This window comes from Pelophylax lessonae (genome assembly GCF_965119305.1).
Source record: "Pelophylax lessonae genome assembly, chromosome: 6".
NCBI lineage: Eukaryota > Metazoa > Chordata > Amphibia > Anura > Ranidae > Pelophylax > Pelophylax lessonae.
The window spans coordinates 260,190,797-260,217,723 of NC_138773.1; the positions used below are offsets into that span (position 1 = coordinate 260,190,797).

The 26,927-nt window shown below is 41.0% G+C and overlaps 1 protein-coding gene across 1 annotated transcript in view; it reads left to right on the forward strand.

Annotated features, from left to right (window-relative positions):
* Window positions 1-547: 547 nt before the first annotated feature.
* Window positions 548-26,927, forward strand: part of LOC309557375 (retinol dehydrogenase 7-like) — a gene marked incomplete at its 3' end in the record, with an annotated part of 32,916 nt that continues 6,536 nt past the window's right edge. The window contains exons 1-4 of the mRNA XM_082260066.1: window positions 548-756; window positions 8,068-8,109; window positions 8,243-8,573; window positions 14,612-14,870. Of these exons, the coding sequence (XP_082116192.1) occupies window positions 742-756; window positions 8,068-8,109; window positions 8,243-8,573; window positions 14,612-14,870 (647 nt within the window). The 5' untranslated portion in view covers window positions 548-741. The remainder of the gene's footprint in view (window positions 757-8,067; window positions 8,110-8,242; window positions 8,574-14,611; window positions 14,871-26,927) is intronic.

A 26,927-nucleotide genomic window follows, 5' to 3' on the forward strand; every position in this document is an offset into this window, starting at 1 on the left:
TTTTCATGTTTTATTTTTAATACATTTGCAAAGATTTCAAACAAACTTCTTTCATGTTGTCATTATGGGATATTGTTTAAAGAATATTGTTTGGAAAATAATTCATTTAATCAATTTTTGAAAAAGGCAGTAACAGAACAAAATGTGGAAAAAGTGAAGCGTTGTGAATACTTTCTGGATGTACTGTAATAAACACCTTCTTAGCGTAACAATAGAGGTTAAAAGCCAGCAATCTATCAGGAAAACAAAGCACGCATTAGGTTGGTGAAAGACAGTTTTAGACTATAGTAAGGGTTTAAGTAAAACCAGGTAGTTGGATTGGAAAGATGAGACTCTGGGCAATTACTGAAATAATACCCTGAATAGCTTTGCATAACAATATTTATAATTAACTCTCAGCCCCTCCATCCCTGAGGGAGTTGAGATGCCCGTGATTTAGCCTTTACTAATAAGGATTAAGTGGCTACAGTCCAAAAATAATCTAGACAAGGATATATGTCGTACCAAGGCAGACATTGAATCGTCACAACATGCATGGAAATTGCATAAGGCCCAGTGAAAAGTGCATTAAAGCCAAGGGAAGGGGGAAGTTTTCTTTTTATACTTTAGAAGTGATGCCTTGGAAAAAAGAATCTACACTTACATCGGTGCAGAAGACTTTGCCAAAGTCCACAATGAACTGAAAAAATACGTGGCTTATCTGACATATTTTTGGTGCTCCAAAATATCCCAGATTTCATAATGTGGCTGTACAAAGTAAGTACATTGTCATAACCAAATCAACTTTATTGCTTTCTATTACACAGAATAATGACAGCATATATAGACTAAGTAGTCTGCCCATTTTCCCTTTTAATGCTTTTTCCATAGACAAATTTGTTATTATCCACAACATGATTTTATTTTCATTTTCCTACTACACTTGCTACTGGTTGGTTCCATATATCTGTTACTTTACCAGTAAAACAATACTATCTAACTTAAATCTCCAAGAATGAAAAATCTATTTGCATATTAAGTATTTACAAGAAGTACAAATTGTGATAAATCTGCTATTAGTTGTAATAATCATAGAAAAAAAGTGTTACTGCTGTGGTAGTAGTATTTGTAGTAAAAATAATATTGGTGTTTGTAGAGGTTAAAGTAGTGACAGATCTGTTGGTTTTATTATGCAGGGTTTATATAAACATGGGTATGGGATATATATATATATATATATATATATATATATATATATATATATATATATATATATATATGCACTATTATTATTATTATTATGCAGTATGCAGGGTATATATAAATATGGGATTGGGATATATATATATATATATATATATATATATATATATATATATATATGCAACAGTTTGTGCAGGGCTTTACAAAATGTAACTATTCATAACAGTTGTATTTGTAATTGTATAGAACTATTTGTAGTAATTGTAGATATTAAAGCAAGAATAGTAGCAGTAGTAACAATATTAGTAGTAAAGGAGTAGTCATTTCTGCAGTATAAGTAGCAGAGAATAGTAGCTATTTACAATCGCAGCTGTACTGCTAGAAATACTAGTTGTACAAATAATGATAACAGTAGTAGTAGGTTTGATTATAGCATGGTGATTTTAGGACTAATACATTGTTGTAGCAGTTGCTGTTGTAACAGTTGTAGTAAAAGTAGCAATACTACTCAATGTACCAATAATAATAATTGTAGTATTAAATGTATTAGTAGAAAAGTTGTTGTTATTAAAAAATTCATGATTATTATTTGCAAGTTACTATTACCTAGCTAACACCAGGTATTAGAGCTGTTGGTTGTTGCTGGAAAGATATAGTAGTAACTATTTTTATAGTAATCGCTGTAACAGTATTTTTAATTGAGGCAGTTGCAATAAATAGTTGTGTAAATAATTGGTTTTTGGTAGTTGCAATAAATACTGGAACCAACATTTTTTAGGGTTGCACACACAATGCTGAGTATTTTACTGTATACACAGTTATGATTAGATCTCGAAGAATGGGACACCAGACCCAAGGTTATAATCTATATTCAACCCCTTCTACAGATGGACACATTACAATGAAAAATAAAATAAATGAGAGATTTCCCACATGCAACTAAGTTTAGTTTTAATATTTATACATTGTTATTAGAAAATAATATAAATCCCCCTAACAAAAAGGGAGCACCACTGATAATTCTACTGCTGTGCTATCATGTTGTCATAATCTCTACAAGCACATTGACAATAATTACTGATATCCCAAGGTTAAAAGGTGTTTGTCTGCAGATCTTAGTTGCTCTTTAATACACTCTTCCCATGCACGCTACCTAAGTACTCATACACAATAAAATAAATTGCAGCGGTAAGGATCTATAGGGACTAGCACCAACTTCCCCTATCCAATTTGAGAATATGTATGCGCCTTTCAAACTTTCTTTTCTGTTATCCCCACCCAGTACTGGTGATCAGCCAGATCATGTTATATGATCTATATTTGTCAGATTTAGGAACCACTGTGAATGACCCTATTTGTTGCATGTGTGGTATGCTAAAAATGCAGGTGTATGGTGCTGTGCTGGCTAGATGCATTAGGGTGCCATTAAAACTAATGGTGCCACCAGGCTTCACACCAAGCATTGTTTGTTACCACGTGATGCATTAATGCTCACAAATTGCCCTCAGCACATAAAGTGAAGGTGTGTTTGCCTTTGTTTACCCAATCATGTGCAGGGGAAATTTGAAAAACATAATTTTTGTTTGATGTGATTGTATGAATGAAGTGAACACAAATTTACTTAATTAACTAAGTTCAGTGAACATTCACTGTAAATGTTGTATTATGTTTTTGGAAACATAAAAGCTTATAATATGGTCAACAGCTCTACTTTTGCTGAAACTCTCAGTCAGTCCTCTTCTGTATCTGTCCTGTACATTTTATCTGGTCATGTTTTTTTTTTACTGCGTTACTTTTTTCAAAAGCGTAATGTGTGAATAAGATTCTGCAGCCTGACATTTTTCACCTGTCCAATAGACCCTTACAATTTATGGCACTGTTCAATTAACTCAGAACAAAGATAATATCAATTTTCTGTTAATATTTTATGAGTGATTTCCTGGAGGTAATTTGTCCCTTTGTAACAGAAAGTATTTTTTTAAATCAAATGGTGTCCAGGCACAGCCAAGATTTAGTTTACAATTGTAGAAACTTTCTGTTTAATGAACTCTGTTTTCCTGTTTCTAGTTCAAAAAAGGCAATTTTAGGATATGTGACTACAGTAGTCCCTGCATGTCTTCTATATCTATTTCTTGCACATCAAGAATACCTGCAGATTTGTGGTGGCCTAGAGTACCGGTTCTGCAACCCTACTCAGTCTGAATTTTAATTGCCATGTTGTCACTCAGCCGGATTGACTCCTTCTTTTTATTGTTTCTATCCAGTGCATTGCAATGGTTGACCCTGACATCATATGACTATTCAGAAACCTACCTCCTCCTACTTCAAGAGCTTAGGGGGTTGCTAACTAGTGTAATTGTTAAAGTATAGTTCCTACAGGGCAAAGAAATAGGCATGTTTAAAAAAACTCATCCATCAGCAATACATGTTCACTTTTCCTTCACCCCTCACTGATACGTACAGCCCCCAGGAGCAAAGAAAATACTCAGTACTACTCGGTACTTCAGGCATGATGGAGCATGTTACTTAGTCCATGTGATAAAACAGGTGCTTGACTGTTGGCTGAGTGCTGTTACATGGGGGCAGTTAGCCCCACTCCAAAATGGTGAACGTCAAGGGTCTTCATTACATTAGCCAACGTGTTGCAGGGATTCAAAACTTGACCCTTCATGAGGGCTTGATGATGTACAGCAGGGAAAATAATTATTTGATCCCCTGCAAATTATGTAAGTTTGCCCACTTACAAAGAAATGAAGGGTCTATAATTTTTATCATAGGTGTATTTTAAATGATAGAAACAGAATATCAACCAAAAATCCAGAAAAAAATACATAAAACAAATGCTATAAATTAAGTTGCAGCTCAGTGAGTAAAAAAAGTATTTGATCCCCAAGCAAAATATGACTTGGTGGAGAAACCCATGTTGGCAAGCACAGAGGTAAGATGTTTCTTGTAGTTGGTGACCAAGTTTGCAAACATCTAAGGAGGGATTTTGGTCCACTCTTCTTTACAGATCTTGTCTAAACCCTTAGGTTTTCTTGGCTGTTTCTTGGTAACTCGAAGTTTCAGCTCCCTCCATAAATTTTCTATAGGATTAAGGTCTGGAGACTGACTAGGCCACTCCATGACCTTAATGTGCTACTTCTTGAGACACTCCTTTGTTGCCTTGGCAGTATGTTTTGGGTCATTGTCAGGCTGGAAGACCCATCAATGACTTATCATCAGTGTTCTGGCTGAGGGAAGAAGGTTCTTATCCAAGATTTTACAATACATGGCTCTGTCTATTGGCCCCTCAATGTTGGCCTGTACCTTTAACAGAGAAACAGCCCTAAAGCATCATGTTTCCACCTCCGTGCTTGACTGTAGGGATGATATTCTTAGGGTCATACTCAGCATTTTTCTTCCTTCAAACACAACGAGTTGAGTAAATGCCAAAGAGTTCAATTTTGGTCTCATCTGACCACAGCACTTTCTCCAAATCCATCTCTTAGATATTCATTGACAGGCGTCATCAGGGGCGGGGTCTCACATGTGTACAATGCCTTTTTATATGATAGGAGCTTGATGTGAGTGATTCACATCTCCTGTACTCCAAAATGCCGGAAATAGTTGTGTGGCAGGAAACCAGAAGCAACACTGGGGCTGGCCTAATATTCATCCTATGGGGAAACATAAAAAATAAACTACTTCAAAGGTTCCGGCCAACCTAAAAACATTTACCTCCTACAATGGATATAGAGGTAGCCAGTTGGAAGCACAAAACTTAAAATTAAAAAACTGCAAGGTAATCAAAAATGTTTTAAAAAAACAAGACATCATATACCTAAAAATAAAAAACATATTTGTTTTGATCGCCTGCACCTGTATCTATACATGACTGCCGCCATCTTGTGGTTGAAAACATTCTTTACAGCATAATTAAAAATACCCCATAATCATAAAATAATAAAATAATCATAACATTTCTTTCCTAACATGATTCCCCCTCCAGTTGAAATTGCATTGGATAATAGCTATAAAAGATGTACCCTTAGGTTCCCTATTGTGGCACAGATTGTATTGTTTTGATAGACTGTGGTTAGGAAAACCTTTCATGAAGCTTTTGCATGAAGATAAAAAGCCTTCTGTGTGTAGCAGCCTCCCCAGCACCCCTAAAACTTATCTGAGCCCCCTCTCTTTCCAGTGATATCCACAAGTCCCTCGGCCGTCTGGGACTCTCCCTCCTGATTGGCTGAGACACAGCCGTGGCGCCATTCAGCCAATAATGAGAGAGAGGGGCGGGGTCGAATAACAGATCCCTGTCTGAATGCCCCTATAGCAAGCTGCTTGCTGTGGGGGCACTCGACAGGAGGGAGGGGCTAGGAGGAGCAATGAGGGACCCGAGAAGAGGAGGATCTGGGCTGCCCTTTGCAAAACCCACTACACAGAGGAGGTAAGTATAACATGTTTGTTATTTAAAAAAAAAATGAGACTTTAAAATAATTTTAATGCCTTTATAAATAATGGATAAAAATATTTTTTAAACTGTGTTGCACAATTGGATTCTCACAAGGCTTGCAAATATACAGGTCTTTCCAATTTGCTCTCATCTAAAAAAAAACTTGTTAGTACTTTATGTATATGGGGTATCATGTATTAATTCATATTGAATCTATTTTTTAATTATGCTGTAAAGAATGTTTTCAACCACAAGATGGCGCCAATAATGTATAGATATCAGCGCAGGCTATCAAAACTAATATGTTTTTTATTTTTAGATATATGAGGTCTTGTTTTTATTTTAAACATTTTTGATTACCTCGCAGTTTTTTATTTTAAGTTTTGTGTTTCCAACTGGCCACCCAATATTCATCGAGGGGTACATGTTTTTAGGTTGGCCGAAACCTTTGTAGTAGGTTCGGTTTTAAGTTTAAGACATATCTATCATTTATAAAGACATCGTACACATGTGAGGCCATGCCCCTGATGTCGTCTGTATGACGAAATGTGTTGGGTTGAGCTTGATCATGTGACATTGCTGCGCACTGAGGTGGGCCATCTTCATGGTTGTAAACGTTCCATTGTATTACGGATTCACATGCAAGATTTTATCTGATGTTCTGTGAGTGTTGTTTCTGGATTTTTTTTTTTTTTTTGTTTTGGCGACTCTGGTGGGACCCGAACCCACTGTTTCTGGATTTTAATGTACAATCTTGACATGCCTTGAGATCTAGATCAACGTAACTTCTGACGGCTTGCTGAGATTTACATCATATGCAAAAATAAGTTGCGCTACACTTGAAATCAAAAAGTGATTATGACATAAATTGTGATGCAAGCAAACACCAAAACTAGTGATAATTAAACAAAAATAATAGTCCGAGAGTGATATGGTATAAGTCCAACCATGGAGTGTTCAGATCCAAGTTGAACCATGCAGAGTAAAATGCCACCACCTTAAAAACCTGTCCGCCAACATTCAGATGACCTGCTTACCAGAAAGAAGAGACCAAAGGGTCAACAAAGCTGGAAGTAGACACACTGATGGCAATAGCACAAAACTGACAAGGTATTCCCCAAAAGATATAATAGGAGATACGCCATAGTGTAGTAACGTATGAGAGTTTAATTAAAAGAAGGATTAATCACACTTACAAGACAGTAATGATCTGGAATCATGAATAAGAAAGATAAGCCGGCCAGCTAAAAATACAGCACCCGTCCTTCCGGGATCTCCAACACGTAATGATGTCAGCACGTCACGTCGCGGACCCAACGTACTGACGTAGGGATCTGTGATGTGCTGTCGTCACCGCGTGTTGGAGATCCTGGAAGGACAGGTGCTGTATTTTTTCTATCTTTCTTATTTATGATTCCAGATCATTACTGTCTTGTAAGTGCGATTAATCCTTTTTTCCAATAAACTCTCATACATTACTACACTATGGCATATCTCCTATTATATCTTTAGGGGAATACCTTGTGACAAGCTGTCCATCGCCGTTTTCTGCTATTGCCATCAGTGTATCTTAAGCATACTTCCAGCGTTGTTGACCCTTGTGGTCTCTTCTTTCTGGTTAACAGGTCATCTGAATTTTGGCGGACACATTTTTAAGGTGGTGGCATTTTACTCTGCATGGTTCAACTTTGATCTAAACACTCCATGGTTGAACTTATACCATATCACTTTTGGACTATTATTTTTGTTTAATTATCACTAGTTTTGGTGTTTGCTTGCATCACAGTTTATGTCACAATCACTTTTTGATTTCAGGTTTAGCGCAACTTTTTTTTTGCATAGTTTTAAGTGTATATCTCACTGTTAGGTTGCAGCATATTCTAGTTTTCTATTTAGCGAAGTTATTTGTGTAAATTATTGAGATTTACATCAATCTTGGCCACTAAATCAAGATGGCCAAGAACTCCAAACCTTAAATAAAACTGGGGGAATATGAAATAGGTGACGATGGAACAATGATGGGGAACTCAAACACTGCATCATTCAAGGAGGGCACTATATGAGGTCAGTTTGCCTTAATGTTCAAATGTGTTCTACATACTTGCACATGGCAAAAACCTTGGAGAATCCTTTCTGATTTAGGCTGGCCATACACTATACAATTTTCTTCTTCAACTTTCCTTTAGATTTACCAAAACCATGTAATATAGGGTCAAACCTAAACACTTTCAATTTGTATGCAATCAGGCAGGCCCTTGCACTACATAGGTGAAGGTAAATCTAAAGGAAACTGAATAAGAAAATTGTATAGTGTATGGCCAGCCTTAGTTTCACTTTATTGTTGTGTATTGTTTTTAAATGGAATGGGAAAGTCTGATACCCTTTGATTTGAGTAAAAGGAACTTCCATATGACGATGTAGATAATTATCGTTTTCTGTCATTTCAGCAGGGAGAAGAAGAAGAAGATTTGCTTGAAAGATTTAAAGAGGTAACTATAGCAAATAAAGCCTATTCAAGAAAACATTTAGCAGCTTTAATGACACAAATTAGCTATTAGAATTTTGAACATTAGTCTTTTCTGCATGGATAATGTAGCTGACGTTCACATTTTTCTCTTGTAGCTATGGATTGTTCATCCAGCATTGATGGGTACTGTGACCTCCATCATAGTGTTACTTCTTTGCTGGAACATTAGAGACAGTGTAAAAATTAAAGGTATTCCTGAAAAACATGTCTTCGTCACCGGCTGTGACACTGGCTTTGGAAATTTACTGGCTCAGAGACTTCATAGAAAAGGATTTATCGTCATTGCTGCCTGTCTGACAGAAAAAGGATGCCAGGACCTAAAAATATGCACGGCTCCGACACTGAAAACAGTCATATTGAATGTAACCAATCCCAAAAGCATCGACAATGCTGTGGAATATGTCACTGCAGAGACAGGCAATAAAGGTACTATATATTTTCTAACTGCCAAAAAGAAACTTCATCCAAAACACATTTCTCTTTTTTTTTCTCTATTGTGGATGGGGATAGCATTGTTATCATATAGCTGTCTGTCATATTGTGACCCTTCTTCTGGAATTGTGAAGTTCACATTTTCAACCAAGCTTTTCCAGTGGCGGAAGCTCTGCAGAAGAGACAGCCGACAAATGAATGGAAAGGCTGGGAAATGAATGGGATGTGACATCACCCATAGAGTTACTACAGAGCTTCCGTTGTTGGCTGCCTCTTCTGCACCAGCCTCCACAGCGAACCCGCCGCTGACAGCTCCGTGTGGGAGCGGACCAGAGCAGCTTAAGGTATGTATAACGATTTCTTCTTTACAGGTCTAGATAGGTTAGTCTTACTCTTAGATCATAAATGCCTGTAGATTTACAGATTTTAGTGTTAAGGAATTAACCACTTTACCACCAGAGGATTTTGCTGTCTTACGTCCAGGCCACTTTTTGCGATTCGGCGCTGTTTGAATTTAACTGACAATTGCGCGGTCGTGCAACGCCGTACCCAAACGAAATTTATGTCCTTTTTTTCCCACAAACAGAGCTTTCTTTTGGTGGTATTTGATCACCTGTGCGATTTTTACTTTTTGCACTATAAACAAAAAAAGAGCGTTTATTTTGAAAAAATAACAATATTTTTAAAATTTTTTTTATATGAAATTCCCCCCCAAAACAATGTAAAAATCAAATTTTTTTTTAATTTTTGGCCAATTTGTTTTTTGCTACCTATGTTTGGTAAAAAAAATCACAATAAGCGTATTTTGATTGGTTTGCGCAAAGGTTATTGCGTTTACTAACTAAGGGAAAGATTTCTGTCATTTTTGGTGTTTTTTTTTTAACGAGTAATGGCGGCGATCTGCGATTTTTTTTTGTGGGACTGCGACATTGCGGCGGACAGATCGGACCCTTGACTGACATTTTTGACACTTTTGGGGGTACCAGTGAAATTACTGCAGTAATCAGTGCTATAAATATGCACTGTTACTGTAAAAATGACACTGGCAGGGAAGGGGTTCATTTTATTGGAGAGGGAGGGGTTAATGTATGCCTGGTGCTTACTGACGTGTGTGGGGGGAGGTGACTGAGTGAGTCAGGGACAGATCGGATGTTCAGCTATGCTGTCACTTAGGAGATCCGCCCGCTCTGTTTACACAGGTGGGCGGATCTCCAAACTAGATTCCCCGACGATCGGGGAAGAGCGGCGGCGATCGCCGCCGCTCCTCCCCTGGCCCGACTCCCTCTGTGAATGAAAACAGCGCGAGCGCCGCCTACAGGGGGAGGAGTCCAGCGACGTAGGTCTACGTCGCTGGACGATAACGAGCCACTGTGCCGCAGTAGAGGCACAGTGAGCGGAGTTAAAGTGGTTAAACAAACTTTCTGAAAATTCATTTTTTCAAAAGAAATCGTACTGACATATGAGCAGCTTAAATCCTGCTGACTTTCTTTAGGTGGAGTTTTTCTTTACATTACAATTCTGAAGTCCTCAATAAGTGGTTAAAGAATAATTGCATCTATACCTAGGACAGTGTGGTGCTTTTTCAATTAAATTTTTTCTAAAGCCATCATCCACATCTGTTCAACAAACTGTCCGCCTGTACATGGGTAATGTCTTTCCTTCTATTATTGACCCATGGCTTCTATTCCGTTACAAGTTTGTGCCTGCCTAATTGTACTCATTGTACAATTCTGGTATTGACCCATGGGAGATATCTGATTGAATTCTCCCAGCTGCTGAATTCTAGATGCTATTTGCCTTTGTTATTGACCCATGCAGGGTATCTTGCTTGTAACTTCTGAATTGCACACTTTGCCTACTGCCTTGTTATTAACTTGTGTCTAGAATTTGTTTTCATCTCCAGTCTTCAGAACTGTGCACTTTTTATGCCTGTCATTGACTGACATGCAGTTTACATCTACTGCATGTTGCATTGATCACATTGTCTAGCTTCAAGTCATGGGAATGTAAGTTGCATTGTTCTAAAACAATATCATTTGTTATTTAAAAGAAATAACAACACAACAATTGTTTATGGTATTGAAATGGGCGCGGCACCTTTAGGGCTCTTTCACGCGGCCGCTCCGTGTGTCCGCAAATCATCCTATTTTTTTGCGGATGATTTGCGGACATAATGTAAGTCTATGGCATTGCAGATGTCAGCGGAATACCATCCGCTGACATCCGATTTTCCTCCTTTCAGTTCTGTTCCGTTTTTTGGAACGGAACAGAACCCTATTTTTCCTCCGTTCAAAAAACGGAAAGGAAGGAAAATCGGATGTCAGCGGTGTCATCCGCTGACATCCGCAATGCCCATAGACTTACATTATGTCCGCATATCATCCGCAAATGGATGGGATGATATGCAGGCATACGGAGCGGATGACACAAATGTCATCCGCTCCGTGAAAAAAAAAAAAAAAAGCCCCGCAGCGGAGCTTTCCTACAGAGCGGCCGTGTGAAAGAGCCCTTATTGGTATAATAATAAATAAATAAATATTCAATAAATAATAATAAATATAATAATAAATAACAATAAATATATAAATATGAATAAATATTAAAACCAGAAAATTTCAAAACATCCGCTCAGTCATAAAACTCGAGCGTAATAAAATTTTAATTAAAAGTCCCCCCTTGATGCAAGGGTGACAAACCACATAATGGTGCTCGTGATAGGGAGAGAGGGGAGCTCGCCGAGCTGCTCCAGGACTGACTGAAGAAATCCGTGTTGCGCGCCTTCTTATATAGCCCTAGGCACGTGACCTCACCTCAGGCTACTCACGTTTCTCCCGCCTACCTACACGTGACTTTCCCGCTTCAAATCCAGTTTCCCGCTCGTTAACCTGACAGGACTCCCGCCTAGATTTAAAATGCCCATATTAACTAAGCGGCTGCTCTAAACTAGGCTGAATAAGAAAAACTATAACTTATTAAGGATTAATAATAAAATGTAATTTTTGGCAACCACAATCCCATGCTGTGGGCATTATATTGTCATGCCCACATAACATTCTTTCTGTATCTCATTTACATGCTTTGCCGGCTCTATGATACTCTTATGTACAAGGGAATGGACATACCGTCTCACTATATATCTGCTTCCTGCTTTCCAGTATTCTGCATTGGTTTTGCAATCCAAGTTTATGTTAAGCCATGTCTATTAAAACAATGCAATCCTTAGGTGTTGATATCTTATCTCAACAATTGTCAACAGAGTCATTTTCCTGAGCCATTGAAAGTTCCCTTTAGAGGCTTACCTTCAAATTTCTATATTTGATCAAGTAACAAAATTATAGAAGAGCAAATCTAATAGGAATATGGAAGTCAACTCAACAGTTGATGTAATAACTCAAAATGGGCCATTAATAAAATGCACTATACTTTCCTCTTAGAGCCCTGCTATGTCATAACACTGCTTATCTGTCTTCTAGTCTGGCTACCCAGGAATTACATGAAGCTAATATACAGACAAAATTAGGTGTTGATACTAATGGCGTTCCAAGATCAGAAGTGGAACGTTATCACCTGGGACAGGAAGTGAGATACAGATGCCTAATGAGCACTTTTACCCTCTTCCTGAGCAGGCCAATTTTCAGCTTTCAGCGCTATCACATTTTGAATGACAATTGCTAACTCATGCAACACTGTACTCATATAAAATTTTTCATCATTTTTTTTTTCACACAAATAGAGATTTATTTTGGTGGTATTTAACCACTTAAGCCCCGGAAGATTTTACCCCCTTCCTGACCAGGGGGTATTTTGTGATTCGGCACTGCGTGACTTTAACGGACAATTGCGCGGTCGTGCGACGCTGTACCTAAACAAATTTGGCGTCCTTTTTTTCCCACAAACAGAGCTTTCTTTTGGCGGTATTTGATCACCTGTGCGATTTTTTGATCACGCGCTATAAACAAAAAAAGAGCGTAAATTTTGCAAAAATAGCAATATTTTTACCTTTTTTTTATATGAAATTCCCCCCAAAAAAAATGTAAAAATCAAAATTTTTTAACATTTTCAGCCAATTTGTTTTATGCTACCTATGTTTGGTAAAAAAAATTGCAAAAAGCGTATTTTGATTGGTTTGCGCAAAAGTTATTGCGTTTACTAACTAAGGGAAAGATTTTTGTCATTTTTGTTGTTTTTTTTTAACGCGTAATGGCGGCGATCTGCGATTTTTTTGCGGTACTGCGACATTGCAACGGACAGATCGGACCCTTGACTGACATTTTTGACACTTTTGGGGTTACCATTGACATTTCTACAGTAATTAGTGCTATATATATGCACTGTTACTGTAAAAATACACTGGTAGTGAAGGGGTTAACTTTATTTGAGAGGGAGGGGCTGTGTGTGTCCTTAGGGGCGTGATTCTAACTGTGATTGGCTGTGGCTTCAGCTGTATGCAGAGTGATCAACGGATCTACATAGTAGATCCATATGATCATCTCTCATACAGAGGGGAGAATGACAGGCAGCTTGTTTACACAAGCTGCCTGACTTTCTCCCTCTCCCCCGCCGATCGCAGAGTGGCCGGCGGACATCGGGTCCGCCGGTCACACGCGCGGGGGGGTCCGTGACCACGCGGGAGCGCGCCTCCGGCGGCGCGCGCTCGCTCCCTAGACCCTCACAAGCTAGTGAAGTAGCCCTACGTCACTTTGCCTGTGAGGGGCTGACCGCCGCCGTAGATAGTCGTGCGGCGGTCGGCAAGTGGTTAATCACCCCTAGGTTTTTTTTTTGCTAAAGAACAAAAAAAGACTATGTTAAAAAAAAAAAAGCTTTTCATAGTTTGTTATAACATTTTGCAAACAGGTAATTTTTCTCCTTTACTGATATGTGCTGATGAGGCTGCACTGATGGGCACTGATAAGGCAGCATTGATGGGCACTGGTAGGTGGCACTGATAGGCAGCACTGATGGGCACTGGTAGACAGCACTGATGGGCACTGATAGGTGGCAATAGTGATGAGGCACTGATGGGCACTGATAGGTGTCACTAATAAGTGGCACTGGTGGGCACTGGTAGACAGCACTGATGGGCACTGATAGGTGACACTAAGGAGGATGCACTGATGGGCACTAATTGGCAGCACTGATAGGCACTGATTGGCAGCACTGATGGGCACTAATAGGCAGCACTGGTCGGCACTGTTGGGACTACACTGATAGTCATTGCCCTGATTATTAGTGTAGATGTCCCTTTTACACAAGCCTCTCCTCACGCTGATAGTACGAGGAAAGGAATGCCGAAACCTGGCTTGAGTTTACATTTTGATCAGCTGTGAATGGACACAGCTGATCACGTGGTAAAGAGCCGCTGATTCACTCTTTACCCAAATCTGTGATCAACTGTGTCTTCGAAGATGCTCCTCCTCTTTGAGGAGGAGCGTCTGACGTCACCCGCTGACACTTCGGAAACCGGCGAGGACCGAGCTGGTCTCGTAGCTCCCGCTGATGCTACACAATTGTACCACTGCCTACTACTGATCATCTCAGAGTAAGAGGCCAATTTTATGTTTTATGATCAATAAAGTCTGTATCAGGTTTACGCTATGGGCTGCTTGCTTTTGTCTCCTTTTTAATGTTATGTTGGAGAGAGTCCTGGAGTACACTGTTCCATACTTATAGCGGTACCCTGTCTTGCCTGAGGAAAGTGGAGAGTGGAGATCTGGTTGCCCGATTTTTTTTAGGCTTAAGGTGAGAGGCCATTCTGCATGGTGGTGGGCTGTGTGTTGCACACTGAAGAGCACCTGTTATACTTGTATCTCCCATCAGGATTTTTCCACTAGTCTGCACCTATGGGCTATTTGCATGGACATTCACTTGTCATGTTATTACATTTTATCTAGCGCTACACTATTTGTTTTATATTCTATGTGCTGGTTTTTGTATTTGAACCTGAGTGTATAGCTGCTTACTGTTAGGTTTCTGAGCGCTGATATTATTCATCTTCTATTTTAGTATAACTGTGTAATTATTTTCTCACTTAGGTTTGTATGGTTTGGTTAATAATGCTGGTAGAGCCACTCCAATTGGACCCACAGACTGGCTGGATATGGAAGACTTTCACAGAGTTCTCGACGTAAACCTCATTGGACTCATTGAAGTCACTTTAAAGTTTCTACCTCTTTTAAAAAAGTCCAGAGGAAGAATTGTCAATGTAGCTAGTGTTATGGGAAGACTGGCCTTTGGAGGAGGTGGCTACTCCCTGTCAAAGTGCGGTGTCGAGTCGTTCTCAGACAGTTTGAGGTAAGTCATGGCATGATCTCATGTGCTCCTCTAATCTTGTGATCATTTTGTTACTGTACATCACTATTAGAAGGAGTCAGCTATTTATATCTAACCAATGCCTAGCCAAACTGGACTTAGGTATACAGTAGTTTAGGTAGACCAAATGAACTGCTCTCAGATAATATGGCCAGTTAAACTAAGAGTAAGAACAACTGCATGTCAATAGGAATGCCAGGTCTCTGTAGACATACTTTGGCTGTTTAACAGATTTTATTGGATTTTCCCAGCTGATCGCTATTGTTTTCATAAAATACGGATATTGGTTGTGGGAGTCTCGCTCTCATCCAATACCAGTGCCTTAATTCTTCTTACAATTGGGAAAACAGCTATTACAAACTCAGATGTCTATAGGCACCTTTATTATGTGGGGTTGGATTGGCTCAGCACCAAACTGAAAGATACTCAACTAGCTCTGGATACAAGATTGTTATGAAGTACCCTCATTAATTGTATGTGTTCTTTACTACAGCTGTCAAAGCATAGGAAGAATACAGTAAGAGATCTATAGGATTCAGTCCAGTATCTGCTGATGAAGCGCAAATTGCAATATACCCAATGTCCAGAGGCATATTAAGGCAGAATGGGGTCCTAGGCAAGAAAGCAGCTTTGGCCCTTTCACCCCTTCAATTGACAGTAACATTGGGAATTACAACATGCACAGAGAAGTCATGTCATTTGCATGTCCTGTACTGATATGGCCCCATCAGTAAGGATGATCGAACCAAAAGTTCGGTTCGGATTTCAGAACCCCATTGAAATCAATGGAACCCGAACTTCGGTAATCAAAAAACACCATTTTGAAGCCCTAAAACCCAATAAATGCCCCTAAAAAGTGCCTAGGGTTCTGGGTCATGCCCCATTAACTAATAATCACACAAAAAAAAGTTCTTAAAAAAGATTTTTTGATTTTTACTTTGGATTTAGTATCTGGGGGGTCTAAAAGGTGTGCATGTGAAGTTTCAGCTCTGTAGCATGTCCAGAACCATGAAAAAAAAAAAAGATAATTTTTCAGTAGAACAGGGATGTGGGTCGGGACCCTCCTTTAACTTTAACACCTATATAATCTTTTTTTATGGTTCTGGACATGCTACAGAGCTGAAACTTCACAGGTACACCTTTTAGACCCCCCCCCCCCCAGACACAAAATCACACAAAAAAAAAGTTCTTAAAAATTGTCATTTTTGATAAAAAAGCCAATTATTGAAAAAATTAAAAAACAAAAGAGAGATTTTTTGATTTTTTTACTTTGGATTTCAGATCTGGGGGGGTCTAAAAAGTGTACATGTGAAGTTTCAGCTCTGTAGCATGTCCAGAACCAGAAAAAAAAAGATTGTTTGTATTAGAAAACTTTCTGACAGGGGGTTTGCTTCGCTCCTGTAACACCTTGCCGGTTTAATAGAAGGCATTTTTTTGGGATCTTTGCAGTCAGGAAAAACATCTGAACATGTGTATAGTGGTACTGTGCACAAGTTCAGATGTTTTGCCTGCCTCCAAAACCCCCCAAAAAATGCCAGCAAAAACACACCTGGGCATTTTTTTTTTTTGACGCTAGCGTTTTTTTGGCATTTTTTTGGGTTCTTTTGAGGCAGGCAAAACATCTGAACATGTGTATAGGGGGTATATATACACATATATGTCTGAATATATACCCCTAGACATATATAGGTGTGATAGTAGCAGAAATATATTACTGTAAATGATTTCATTAGCGCAAGCATTTATTTCTGCTACTATCACACCTATATATGTCTAGGGGTATATATTCAGACATATATGTCTATATATACCCCCTATACACATGTTCAGATGTTTTGCCTGCCTCCAAAACCCCCCAAAAAATGCCAGAAAAAACACACCTGGGCATTTTTTTTTTTTGACGCTAGCGTTTTTTTGGCATTTTTTTTGGTTCTTTTGAGGCAGGCAAAACATCTGAACATGTGTATAGGGGGTATATATACACATATATGTCTGAATATATACCCCTAGACATATATAGGTGTGATAGTAGCAGAAATATATTCCTGTAAATGATTTAATTAGCGCAAGCATTTATTTCTGCTACTATCACACCTATATATGTCTAGGGGTATATATTCAGACATATATGTCTATATATACCCCCTATACACATGTTCAGATGTCATGTCTGACATCAAACATGTCCTCAAAAAAGCACTGGCAGTGGCAGCCCCTGCAGCATAAAAAATGCTTGGCTGGTGAGAAGCCATATTCCAGTTACGAAGCTATTCAGAGAAATTATCATTTCTCTATAGCGGTCACCCTGCTATGGAAGGGTTTTGTCACCCTGCCATAGCAGTCACTGCCAGTTAACCCTACACTACACTACGGTCCCCTTACACTTAACACTTTCCCTACAGAAACTCAATTTTTGAAGCTAACTAAAGTGTAAAGGAGCACTCTAACTACACTAGATATCCCTTTCCTCACACTAAAAATAGCTAAATGACACTTTTAAAGTAAAATTAACAGAACTGCTTCCATTCTCTTCCATGTCCAGTATAACAATGCTAGGAATATGGCGGGGGCGATCTTATATACTGGGGAGCGTATTCACTAATGATTGGTCTAGGGACCCCCTAGTCACTCCAATCACATTCCTAGCATTCTCCTGCCCCCTCAATTGGCTTTTGCTAATGGTTCTGGTCCAATCACGGGCTTTTAAAGCCCATTTCCTGAAGCATTGCTTTTTGGGCGGTTCTGGTTGCCGAATTCCGAACTTTTTGGGCAAAAAGTTCTAAATTCGGCCGAACCTCGAACACCCAATGTTCGGGTCGAACCGATGGTGGACCCGAACCGTTCGATCATCCCTACCCATCAGACACTTATTGACTAAAATACATCTGCCCTTATAATGTAACAGGCAGGTTTACAGTTTTGATCAGTTGAGCTAACTCCCCTGATTTACTGCAGGAGCACAGAAGTTGTAACTTGACCCCCTGGACATCCACTAGGCCACTGCAAATGTACTATATAGGGTTGCAAGCACAGTTGCAGACTACCCTTATTTAGGGTAATTGTGATGATCAATAAAAAACATATGGGGGGCATATGATACCTCTGCACAGAAGAATGAGGAAGACGAAGACCTATGCGGGGCATGTAACTTTCTAGGCAATAATGAACCTTAGGCGCAACTGCGTGCAAATATGCAGCCTCTTGTTAGGTGGGCCTTTGGGAGGATCAGCCACAAATTTGCGTACTACAGTGCAAACCCAGCTGTGCCAAGAGCGCAATCCCTGCATGCTCCTGGCACAGTTACAGGGGGCTAACGGAAAGGTCCTGGTTTCTGCTTGCAATTGGGAGCTTTTAATCATGTGATCACTGTGACAGCCAATCAAGGTGGTCACATGATAATAAACCCTGCCTCCCAGCACCTGAAACCCCTTAAAGGACCGGGAGGCACCGGCGCCAAGGAGTTAAGATTCTAATGGAAACCTGTGATTACTTATTTTGTCTACAAGGTAACATTGCTGATATGATGAAGCTGCTAACTTTATCTGGTGATGTGCTCTAGTTATGGCTTATCTTTGTTGAGGTGGCATGGCAGGAGTGTGGAGGGGGACAATTTCAATACCTTGCTTCATTCACAATGCTTTGAGACTTTATTTATACATTGTGGTTAAAATTTACTGTATATAGGTATAACATTTTTTAGGGTGTTGCATAGAATTGCATTTTGCATGCATTACAGATTGTACACACGTACCAGAAGTTGTTCAGTTCAGCAGGAACTGGCCAACTTTCTTTACATGTCTACAGCTGTTTGTTCAACAAAAGCAAGTTTAACCACTTGATCTACCCCCCTCATGACCAGGCCATTTTTTGCGATACGGCTCTAAATTACTGACAATTGACGCTGTACCCAAATAAGATTGATGTCCTTTTTTTCCCGAGAAATAGCTTTCTTTTGGTGACATTTGATCATCTCTGTGGTTTTTATTTTTTACACTATAAACAAAAAATGACCGACATTTTTGAAAAAAAAAAAAAAAATATATATATGTTTTACTTTCTGCTACAAAACACATCCAATAAAAACATTTAAAAATCAAATTTCTTCATCATTTTAGGCCAATATGTATTCTGCTACGTATTGTTGGTAGTAGAAAATTCCAATAAGTGTATATTGATACTAATGACGTTGACTGGGAAAGGGTTAACATTAGGGGCGATCAAAGGGTTAAATGTGTTCCTAGCCAGTGCTTGTGTACTGTGGGAAGTGCTTTTACTAAGGGAAAGCATAGATCCATATGCCTGCTTTGCAGGAACAAAGGATCAATTCCATCTCTACTGACAGACCGGCGATCTGCCTTGTTTACATAGGCAGATTGCCGTTCTGCCCTTGTACTGAACAATCGGCAGGTGCTGGCGGACATTGAGTCACAGCGATGTGATCACAGCGGGAGTGAGTCGTGGCGACACGCATGTGCCCCAGACCTGGAAGTGCCAGATCACGTACTAGGTATGTGATCCGGCACAGCCATGCCACTTTGCCGCTGTATATCTAAGTTACAGTATATGGTAGGCAAGTGGTTAACAACTGGCTTCTGTGGAATGGGCTTGCTGGGAAACCAGCATTTGACCAGTGCTTGCAGCCAATGAGGGAGAGTCCCCACTATCAGAATACAATAGCCCAGCTGGAAAGACACCTGCTTCACACATCGTTTGTGTTGATGCGGGAATCTGTCAGTTTTTTTTTTTTTTATTCAACCTGCTAGATCGTGGTTTCTCAACCAGGGTTTTGTGGAACCCCAGAGGTTGCTAGGGGTTCCTTGAGAAATGGGCAATTTCTGCCTCTCAGATAAGTTTCCAATGACACCATTGTTCCTTTTAGCTATCTGGGGGGGGGGGGGGGTAATTCTTCCCAATGATGACAAGAGTAAGGAGCATTCTTCTCACTGACTGAGTTGGGAGATAAAAAAGGTTGTGATCGCTGGGGGAAGGGGATGGGGCTCTGAGGGTCATTGGGAGACATGGGAGCAGAGGTTACAGCTGGTGGGGGAAGGAGGAGGCAACACAGGGTGGGCAGTAGGACACAACACAGAGAGGGCACAGCAAGCACAGGAGGCAAGAGGGCACAGTACAGGGGGTTAGGTTGGCACATTACAGGGGGTTAGGAGGGCACAGCACAAGGTGTTAGGAGGGTACAGTACACAGGGTTAGGAGGCACAGTAAGGGGGTTAAGAGGGCACAGTAAGGGGGTTAGGAGGGCACAGTAAGGGCATTAGGAGGGCATAGTACAAGGCGTTAGGAGGGCACAGTACAGGGGGTTAGGAGGGCACAGTACAGGGGGTTAGGAGGGCACAATACAGGGGGTTAGAATGGCACAGTACAGGAGGTTGGGGGCACAGTAAAGGTGTAAGGAGGGCACAGTACAAGGTGTTAGGAGGGCACAGTACAGGGTGTTAGAGGGGCACGGTAGGGGGGTTAGGAGGGCACAGTGCAGGGGGTTAGGAGGGCACAGTACAGGGGGGTAGGAAGGCACAGTACAGGGGGGTAGGAGGGCACAGTAAGGTGAGGGGGGGGGGTAAGAGAGCCCAGTGCAGGGGTCACTGCTGGCAGTGCACTAGGCAGAGCTCTGTTTCCCATCCCTGAATTGTACACAGCCTGAACACAGTCAGAGCTCCTGCTATCTACACAGCACACGCTGGAGCTGAAATCCAATTCCCTTACAGCTACAATGTGCACAGTGTATAGCTAGCTACTGGGTTTCAGTTCTGACCTGTAAAATTCCACGGTAGGAACAGAAACTTAGTTGCAGTAGCTAGCTATACTCTGTGTGCACATCGTAGCTGTAAGGGAATGGGATGGGGAGAAGGAGCTCTTAGTGCTGTGCTCATTATGTACCATGCAGGATAGGAGACTGCCGGCAAATGTCAGGGCAGTGGAGGGCTTGGAAGGGTGGAGCCCACCACTCCCCAGTATCCCCTTAGATTGGGGCATGACCTCACCACTACAGTGGTCAGTGCTGGAGTGATGTCTACTGCTCTGAACCCTGCTGCAGGAGGGGAGGAGGAGGCATCCTGCCCCCAGCTGATGTCTCTTCCGCTATTGGTTTCCGGTATCTGAGCATTTTCGTAAGTACCAATACTTGCGAAAATGCCTAGTATCAGCACTGATACCGATACCAGTATGGATATCAGTGCAACCCTAGTAATATCCCCATGTGAATATTTGATGGGACTGGGGGGGAAATGGGTCAAGGATTATGTTTCTCCAGGTGATCCTACCCAGACACCTTGGGAGATAGAGAGGGAGACTATTGGGGAGAAAGATGTTATGTTATTCCAGATGCAATTAAAATACAATTAAAGCTAAGCTCAAGGCAAATCTAAAAGACACAACGTAATTCAGCACTGTTATACATCATTAAATATATATATATATATATATATAAATGTAGTAGGATTCCTAGCCATTTTGCTGGATACGGGTCCGCCTGGGTTACCACTAGCAACAACAGCACATTTAAGCATGTTCTCCAAGTGTGAGCACTGAGGCAATGACCAGTCCAGTATCTTTGGGTTTTAATATTTATTGAGAACTTTGATGGGAGATGGGAATGAGTGGGATACTTCTTTGGCTCAACTATGCACAAATTGCTAGGGACAACTGAAAAATGCTGAGTGGCACTGACTTGACGCTGGCTAGATGCCGGTCAACGCTGGTTGACGCTGGTTAACGCTGGCTTGCTGCCTGTAGACTCCAAACTGACTTTGGACTGCTTTCTCGAATAAAGAAGCCCTCTTTGAGCTCCCTTAAGCACTCCTTGCTGAGGTAGCTACTTGTACTACTGCTGCACTGCTGAACACTTCAGGGCCCACACTGGCGCCCCCTTTCACTCACTTATCTTCAGGGCTTAGACTCTGGCACCCCCTTTTCTAAGCCTTCCTCTACTGGTTAGCTGGCTCCTGGATCCCTTTGACCTTCTGGAGTGGTCCCCTCTCCTACGCAGACCCCTGGGCGGTTTCAAGTACTCACGACACTCATTTTCCCCGAAACTTCTGCCCAGCAGCTCCACTCGGTCCACATCACTCTGGATCCCTCTTTGCAGCCCAGCTCAACCATTGTGCTCTAGGCCGACTGCCCAGGACACATTCTCTAGCTCTGACAGGAGGAGAGACAGCCAACAGCCTCCTTCTGGGACTCTGCTTCCCGCCAAAGACCCCCTGTCACATGCTTCCCTCAGACTTATAACTCATCCCAGGGTGCATCTCTGCCCACTGAGATAGCCATAAGCCCTGGTGTACTATTGGCTAGGTTTCCTCCACTGTCCAATAAGAGCCCTCATTGGAAACAGTGGGGAGACTCCCCAGGCTCAACAGGTCACACCTGGAAACGTGTTAACTAAATGATCAGGCCCCCTGATATGCAGACAGGGCCACCTATATGGTTTTTCTCTTAGCACCTACCTAGGAGGGTGCTATATATATATATATTTATATTGTAAGGGGTTAGCTCGGTAGCGGGTGTGGGTGACCCTCTGTGTGGGTTCGCTACACAGAGAGACAGTCGAGGAGTGGTTGAAAACAACAAACAGCATAAATCAAACAAACATAAAATAAACCCTGGCCACTTGGGGCGTCTACCTTCACAACACAGGAACCTACCTATGGAGTCTGTCCCAACCTACTGCTGGGCAGACCCTGCTGGTCATACAGCAGAAGACCAATAGTCTATTTGTTTTCTTTTCACACAGAAAAAGTCAACACCACCTCACCTTCAGAAGTCTCTCAGCTCACTGCTCTCCTTAACGCACAAAGCCTCAGGATGCAGCAATCAGTAGTCATCCTCTGGATAACTTATAGAGGCCTTAATTACCTCATTCTGAATAGCTGAAGCTTTCCAATGTCCTTAAACCTTTCTGGCTATCTCTGCAGCCAACACCTGATAGTAATTGGTGAATTGTCTAAACAAGGCAGAAATGTATCTCCCGTCTGTAGCAACACCCACAGATTTACCTGACTTCCTGTCACAATATATATATATATATATATATATATATATATATATATATATATATATATATATAAAGTAATGAGAATTGACTTTGTATGAGCCTCTTGCAGTCCTTGTATGGAAGAGCTTAGAATAGGAGATGGAGAAGCAGCACAAGGAGCCAATCAGTTGTGCTGCAGGGTTCATGTGCTATCAAGGAATATATTGACAGAAGGAGAGAGTGAAATGAAAGAGTTCATCTGTTTATTTCTTCTACTTTTCCTGTCCAGTTACAGGTTGAGGGAGGGATAAGACATATAGATGATAGTCACTTGGGTGAAGAAAACTCCAGTCTCCTGGTATCAGGACAATATCCCCCTGGAAAATATCCCCCTGGACATAATCCCCCCTGGACAATATCCCCCCCGGAAAACATCCCCCTGGACATAGGGTTAGGGCTAGGGTTAGAGGGGGGATATTGTCTAGGGGGATATTGTCCAGGGAGGATATTGTCCGGGGGGATGTTGTCCAGGGGGGATATTGTCCAGGGGGATATTGTCCGGGGGATATTGAACGGGGGGATATTGTCCTAGAATCAGTCTCCTACACTGGCAGACAGGGCCGTGTGGTGTGTCAGAGCTGTGTAAATCTCAGGACTAGATAAACAATATTACAAATCCCATGACATGTAAACAGCTCCCTTATGCTTATTTATTTTTTGTATTTACCCTCCTGCTTGGAGTTCAGCTTTAAAACGAAAGCCTGTCGTTACGCTGATCAGAATTAGTGATGTCGCGAACATAAAATGTAATGTTCGCGAACGGCGAACGCGAACTTCCGCAAATGTTCGCGAACCGGCGAACATTGCGAACCGCCATAGACTTCAATAGGCAGGCGAATTTTAAAACCCACAGGGACTCTTTCTGGCCACAATAGTGATGGAAAAGTTGTTTCAAGGGGACTAACACCTGGACTGTGGCATGCCGGAGGGGGATCCATGGCAAAACTCCCATGGAAAATTACGTAGTTGACGCAGAGTCTGGTTTTAATCCATAAAGGGCATAAATCACCTAACATTCCTAAATTGTTTGGAATAACGTGCTTTAAAACATCCAGTGTGTGTATACAATCAGGTATGATGTTGTATCAATCAGGTAGTGTAAGGGTTACGCCCGCTTCACAGTGACAGACCAAACTCTGACAGACCAAACTCCCCGTTTAACGCACCGCAAACATCCGCAAACAGACCAGAACCGACCAAAATGGGACAGGAACTGGGCTTTAAGGGTTAGGGTTAGGTTTAGTGTTAGGGGATAGGGTTAGGGTTATGGTGAGATACTTAAGGTTAGAGTTAGTAATCCTACCCCTACGCCTCTAACCCTAACCCTCTAACCCTAAGCACTAAAAATAACCCTAACCCTAGCCCTAACCCTAACCCTAGCCCTAACACTAATTCTATTTTTTTTCTGATTCTGGACATGCTACAGAGCTGAAACTTCACAGGTACACTTTTTAGACCCCCCCAGACACCAAATCACACAAAAAAAGTTCTTAAAAATTGTGATTTTTGATAGAGAGACAATTATTGGAAAAATAAAAAAAAAAATAAAAAAAAATAAAACAATTCTTTGGATTTAGTGTCTGGGGGGTCTAAAAGGTGTACCTGTGAAGTTTCAGCTCTGTAGCATGTCCATAACCAGAAAAAAAGATCATTTTTCAGTAGAGCAGGGATGGTGGGAACCCTCCTTTTATAACTATATGATCTTTTTTTTTTCTGGTTCTGGACATGCTACAGAGCTGAAACTTCACAGGTACACTTTTTAGACCCCCCAGACACTAAATCCAAAGAATTTTTTTTTTTTTTTAATTTTTCCAATAATTGTCTCTCTATCAAAAATGACAATTTTTAAGAACTTTTTTTGTGTGATTTAGTGTCTGGGGGGTCTAAAAAGTGTACCTGTGAAGTTTCAGCTCTGTAGCATGTCCAGAACCAGAAAAAAAGATAATTTTTCAGTAGAGCAGGGATGGTGGGACCCTCCTATTACACCTATATGATCTTTTTTTTCTGGTTCTGGGCATGCTACAGAGCTGAAACTTCACAGGTACACTTTTTAGACCCCCCCCCCCCCCGACACTAATCCCAAAAAATTCATGCCTGCCTCCAAAAATGCCTGATAAATATATAGAAAAAAATAAAAGCAGACTGAAATACCAGCCCTAAAAAGGGCTTTTTGGGGTGCTGTCAGGATGCTGTCCTTACAGCAGGAGTGGACACAGAACACTGGCCTAGCTAATGATTTCCCTATCAATTCAGCAGCAACAGCAGCCCTCTCCCTGCTCTAACTAACTCTGCAGCTTCAGAATGAATCTAAGATGGATGCTGCCCTTGTTTTTTTTATAGGAGGTGGGAGGGTCTGGGAGGGAGGGTATGCTGATTGGCTGGAATGTGTCTGCTGACTGTGAGGTACAGGGTCAAAGTTTGCTCAATGATGATGTATAGGAGGCGGACCGAACATCGCATATGTTCGCCCGCCGAGGCGAACGCGAACATGCGAAGTTTGCCGGGAACTGTTCGCCGGCGAACAGTTCGGGACATTTCTAATCAGAATGTGGATATACTGTACACTGAGCTATCTATTACAAACACCTGTACACATCTTTATTTATGGAATTACCTAATTAACCAAACCTATGGCAGCAGAACAACTTATAAAATCATGCAGATGCAGGTACAGAGTGTCTCTGAATGTAATGGGGGGTAGGTCCCCTTAATCTTGCCCTGGTGATCACTGAACAATACTCCCTGCCTATCCGTACCTATTGGTATTCATGGTCAATGGGAGATGGGAGACCTTGGGAGGAGGACTTCTGTGAGAAGAGAGATGAACACCTACTTTTTCACTATGTGAGTAGCCCAGGACTAAGGATCCTTATAGAGGGAGGGGGTGGCCTTACTTCCTTAAAGGAGCTAGACTCCAATATGTAGACTGTGGACACTGGATTTCCCATGAAGGAAAGTTATACTCCGCAATGAAGAACATACTGTTTCATCCTTCAGTATGAGTGGCCTTTATGGGAAAGGTTTCCCCTTAGGACAGTAAAGTAAAAAGAGTTACTGTATGCCTACTACAATTGTGGAGTGTGAAGGTTTCCCTGTCTTGTTTTCCGCTGTTGGCTGGCCTGGAGCCTCTGACCCAGGCATAATGTTACAACTCTAGAACAGTGGCCTAGACATTAACTGTGTGTATGAGTGGTCTGTCATGGGAAGGGCCTTCTCCTCGGACAGTGCCTTAAGTTAGAGGGATAGAACCCTAAAGCATAATGTAACTGAAGCATAAATGCCCTGTAATATTGATCACTGATGAACCTGTTGTCAGAGGTCATGTTGGTTTCATGTATTAAAAACAAAAAACCTCCAGTGGTGGAAGTTCTTTAAAATAAATTATTTTTTAAAGAGAGATCTCAGCTCAGAGGAAACTTTGCCAGACTGGTTTGAGTTGACATCAGTAACTCAGATAATGACTTTACCACTGTGTTAAGCAAAAAAGCATCTCAGAATACACAACACATCCAGCTTTCAGACAGATAGCCCACAACAGCGGATGACTATGTTGGATTCCATTCCTGTCAGCCAATAACAAAAAACTGAGACTGAAGAGCAGGCTCACCAAAACTTAACAGCTGAAGGCTGGAAAAATGTATCTCGGTCTGATGAATCCCGATTTCTGTCAAGGCACACCAGAATCACACCATCATCAGAATCCAACTGAAAACTTTGGGATATGGCAATAATAATAAGAAAAATAATATTATATTTCTATAGCTCCTTTCTTTGGCTGGTGAGTAAACTGCAGCATTCTGTAACAGCTGCAAATTATGTTGTTCTTTCTTAGAAATTCCATAATAAAGGTGTAAATTAGGCAGAAAGGTAAGTGTGGAATGAAGTATAAATTTTACACATACACTCGTGGAGTGACTCAGGGTATCATCCCAATATGTATAGTAAAGGGAAGGTAAGGGAGACTTTGGGACTTTAAATATACCCCTAATGTCACT